General features: G+C 38.3%; 1 protein-coding gene across 1 annotated transcript; it reads right to left on the minus strand.

Moving 5' to 3' along the window:
- Nucleotides 1-579: 579 nt before the first annotated feature.
- On the minus strand, nucleotides 580-1,173 carry LOC150032133 (uncharacterized). Its single transcript, XM_090308407.1, has one exon. It carries the CDS (start codon nucleotides 1,171-1,173, stop codon nucleotides 580-582), a length of 594 nt encoding a protein of 197 aa, XP_090164533.1.
- Between the last annotated feature and the right edge of the window lie 3,807 nt (nucleotides 1,174-4,980).

Consider the following 4,980-nt stretch of genomic DNA (forward strand, 5'->3'; position numbering starts at 1 on the left):
AATTAGGTGATTTAAGAAGATTTCTTCAAATCATATCATACGTAAATAAGTTTAAAGCCCTTTTACTCAAACCTAGGCAAAGCTTGGAAGAGATTTATAGAGCCTTCAATAATTTTCCCCTTACTCTGGCTTGAATAGTTAAACAATTAAACACCCTAGTCTCAAAGTGGCAATAACATGCAATAAAGAAAGAACCAACCCAATTCCTTTATTCCTTATCTTTTCTATTTTCATTAGCAATGGAGAGGAAACCTAATTCACGTTGGTAACTCGACATCTTGACGGTTGACAAACGCGGCTCAAGTGTATGAGGGAATCATTAGACCCATAACCGAAGAATATGGGTCAATCCCCCTTCATTAGAGACCTTTAAGTAGTGCCCATTCACCTTGAACTCTTTCCCTGTTATCAAGCTTTTAATTTGAATTGCACCATGGGAAAAGACATCGGTAACCTTAAATAGGCCCAACCAACTAGAACGCAACTTACCAAGCATAAGCTTCAGGCAAGAGTTATAGAGAAGGAATTTCTGACCGAATTGGAAATCCTTCATGATCAGCGCATGATAATGGAGGAGCTTCATTTTCTTCTTATAAATCTAACACTCTTATATGCCTCTAGTCTCAGCTCCTCACACTTATGCAACTGTAACAATCTATACTCACTTGCCTTGTCCAACTCCATGTTGTATTTCTTCATTACCCAATAGGCTGTATTCTCGATCTCAACAAGAAGGTGGCGTACTTTGCCATAGACGAGCCTAAAGGGATGGTCCCAATAGGTGTCTTGTAAGCCTTCCCATACGCCCACAAAGACGTTATCCAAACATAAACTCCAATCCTTTCTCCCTGGCCCCATTATCTTCTTCAGGATGCTCTTGATTTCACGATTCAAGATTTCTGATTGGCCATTCATTTGAGAACGATAAGGCGTTGCCACATGGTGATGGAAACCATATTTCCTCAACAACGGTGCAAAAATGAGAGCCCTGATCGCTAATAATGGCCCTAGGAACTCCAAAACTGCTAAAAATGTTACCTTGATAAATTCTGGAACAGTGGAAGTAGTATTAGTCCTAGTGGGGATTGCCTCAATCCACTTAGAAACATAATTAATAGCTTGAAGGATATATAAATAGCTAGTAGAAGAAGGAAATGGGCTCATAAAATCCATACCCCACACATCAAATGTTTCTCAGACTATAATTGAATTAAAAAATATTTCATGCTTTTTAGACAAGGACCTTGATCTCTAACATGTTTCATATGATTTGCAAAAAAAAAAAAAAAAAAGAAAGAAAAAAAGAAAAAAAAAGAAAAAAGAAAAAAAGCTTAAGCAAATATAGTAGTCCAGAAAACATCGTTATCTAGAACCTTACGAGCTTCCTCTTGGGGCAAAAGTGACCACAAATGCATAATCATGACAGAAAGACAAGATCAAATTGAATTCATGTTCGGGGACACCCCTCCTAATAACTTGGTCCGCACAAAATTTCCATAGATATGGTTCTTCCTAAACATAATATTTAGAGTCACTCTTTATCTTCTTTCTCTTAGAACTACTCATGTGATGAGAAAACTTACATGTGACTAAGTAATTAACCATGTCAGCATACCCTGGTTCAAAACTAGTCATCTGAAAAAGGTGCTCATCTGGGAAGTCCTCCCTGATCGACCGACTTTCCTCCTGTTGAATGATTCTACTTAAGTGGTCAGCAATGGAGTTTTCACTCCCCTTCCTATCTCGAATTCTCAGGTCGAACTCATGAAGAAGAGGAATCCATCACACAAGCCGAGGTTTTGACTCTTTCTTTCCTATCAAGTATTTGAGTGCTGCATGATCATTAAAAACAGTTATTTGGTATCCAATCATATAGGAGCGAAAGTTATCTAACACAAAAACAATGCCAAAAGTTCCTTCTTTGTTGTGGTATAATTGCCCTTTTAGTGTCCTGGAAGCACAATAGATGACGTGGCTTTTCTTACTGATCTTTTGACCAAGAACAGTTCCTACTGTCAAATTGTTGGCATCGCACATGATTTCAAAGGGAAAATCCTACTGAGGGGGCTGCAAGATTGAAGTGCTTGTTAGCTTGTCCTTGAGAAAGTCAAAAGCATGCCTACAAGCATCATCGAACACGAATGGAGTATCTTTCTGCGAAAAAGATGACAAAGGGCAAGACGATTCTGGAAAAATCCTTGATGAACGTTGGTAAAAATTGGCGCTACCAAGGAAAGACTGGACTTCCTTGAGGTTAGTAGGATAAGACAGAATAACAATTACATCAACCTTCACCTTGTCAACTTTGATACCTTAGGCCGACACCATGTGGCCAAGACTATGCCCTACTTAACCATGAAATGACATTTCTCATAATTCAAAACAAGATTAGTCTCAATACAACGTTTCATGACTAGAGCCAGATTATTCAAACAATCATCGAAAGAGTTACTACATATTGTGAAGTCGTCCACAAATACCTTGATACATTTCTCAATGTAATTAGAGAATATACTCATCATTCATATTTGAAATGTGCCAGGAGCGTTGCAAAGGCCAAACAACATTCTGTTGAAGGCATAAGTCCTGTATGTGCATGTGAAAGTGGTTTTCTCCTGATTCTCTTGCGCTATGGGAATTTGATAAAATTCTGAAAACCCAACCAAGAAACAAAAGAATGGTTTTTTGGCTAGTCGTTCAACCATATGGTCAAGGAACGGAATTGGGAAGTGGTCTTTTTTAGTTACCTCGTTTAACTTGCGGAAGTCAATACCATCTTCCACCCATTATGAACATGCATAGGAACCATCTAACCTTTATCATTAGCTACCATCGTCATACCTATCTTTTTTGGCACCACATGGATCAGGCTTACCCAATTACTATCCGGCACTGGGTAGATAATTCCTGCATTAAGAAGCTTGAGGATTTCCTTCAATATAACATCTTTCATGGATGGGTTTAACCTCCTCAATGGTTGTCTTGAGAGCTTGGATCCCTTCTCTAAAGCTATTATATGCATGTAGAGGGTCAAACTAATACCCTTGATATCATCCAAAAGTCCACCCTATAGAACTTTTGTAAAGCTTTAGAGTCTCAACAAGCTTGTTCTCTTACTCAGGTTCTAACTCTCTAGAAATAATCACAGGAAGTGTGTTCACATCACCGAGGTCGGAGATAAAGGCTTTAAGCTCAGCTCCTGTCACCTAAGAAGAAACAACAACATCATCAATAACATCATTGTGATCAAGATCGACAAAACAATCAGACAACTCATCATATTCATTTTTTCCCACAAAGTAAGACTTCTTCGATAAAAGAGTCAACAGTATCCATAAACCACAAATACATGCATTCTTCTAGAAGCTTCATGGCATCATACATGTTACAGTCAACAACATCTCTGTTAAACTCAACTGAAAGAGTACCCTAATCTACATTAATCCTAGTTTTTGAAGTTTTCATAAATGGCCTACCTAATAGTATAGTAGTTGAGTTTGGAGAGGTATTATTATCCATGTTTAGAGTATAGAAGTCTACTGGAAAAATTAAATCTTTCGCCTGCACTAAGACATTCTCCACAACCCATGTTAGACCTATCGACTAATTGTATTGTTATGGACATCTTTTGCAACTCATTTAGCTTCAGATCAACATACACGTGATAAGACATACCATTTATCAATGCACCTAAATTAAGCTTGGCATGATAAATTTTCCTATCTCCTATTACACAGGATAAAGTAAACGTACCTGGATCGCGATATTTATCAGGCATATTACATTTAAGTATGGCGAAGACATTCTAACTCACCACGACCCGTTCTTCATTTTTTTCTTTTCTCTTTTTGGAACACAATTCTTTAAGAAATTTGGCGTTCCTGAAAAAATTTGTCTCACCGCATCAAAGAGTAGGATGTTCACTTGCACTCTTTTGAAGGTCTCAAGAATTTCATCAAACACTACATCCTTCTTAGACTTGGCTAGCCTATTGGGAAATGAAGCCTTGGGCACAACTGGATCAGAGAAAGATGGGGAACCGATACTTACCTGAGTGACTAGAGGCTTATGTGATTCTTTTTGGCTCTCTTTATTTTTCTCTATCTCACCAGGAGTAACCACATGAAGGGTAACAGGAAGAGCAGCTGATGGTGGAGCTACAGATGGAAGCTCCTTACCACTTCTTAAAGTAATGGCACTGACGTTGTGATGGTCAGGTTGAGCTAAGATCTTACTTGAGGACTTGCTTTCCAACTTGTGGATAGTAGTCACCAACTGGGTGATTTGAGTGCCAAGATTACTCAACCTCGTCCTAGTTTCTTACTGAAATTGAAGAGAATCCTTTTACAGCTAATGAATCTCCTATTGGAATTTAAGAGAATTATCAGCAAGGTATTTAACTATACTTTTAAGTGGCATACCTGAAGATGAAGACAGTTGTTGATTGCTCCCTTAATGGCCCCATTTAAAATTGGGGTGATCTTTTCATCCCGGATTATACATGTTACTGTTGGGGTCATATTTCCTTGGGTATCCTCCTATGGCATTAACCTCATGGCAAGCCTCTAAGCACACTCTAGATGAATGGCCTTGCACACCACAAGCTCCACAAGTTGGAAAACAAGTCCTCAAGTAAGCTCTTAGTGCCTCAAGTAGTAACCTGTTTCAGAAGAAAAGTCAAGTAATAAATTTGAGATTTTAATTCATTAATATCTCTGAAGCTCGAGGAATCCACATCAGTTTCTCTTGTGACAAAGTTTTGAGAGTTTTCTGTCATGGTGGCAATAAGATCACGAGCCTTTGTAGGAGTTTTATCAGCGAAAGCTCCACCCACGACAACATCTGTGGTGCTCTAATCACCTGCAAGCAAACTAGAATAAAAATATTTTATAAGTAGTTGATAAAAAATTTGATGATGGGGGAAAATTCCGCAAAGCCTCTTGTATCTTTCATAGTATTCGAACAATGACTCCCAATTCC

This window comes from Benincasa hispida, chromosome 12 (genome assembly GCF_027475165.1).
Source record: "Benincasa hispida cultivar pf3 chromosome 12, pf3_genome.v1.1, whole genome shotgun sequence".
NCBI lineage: Eukaryota > Viridiplantae > Streptophyta > Magnoliopsida > Cucurbitales > Cucurbitaceae > Benincasa > Benincasa hispida.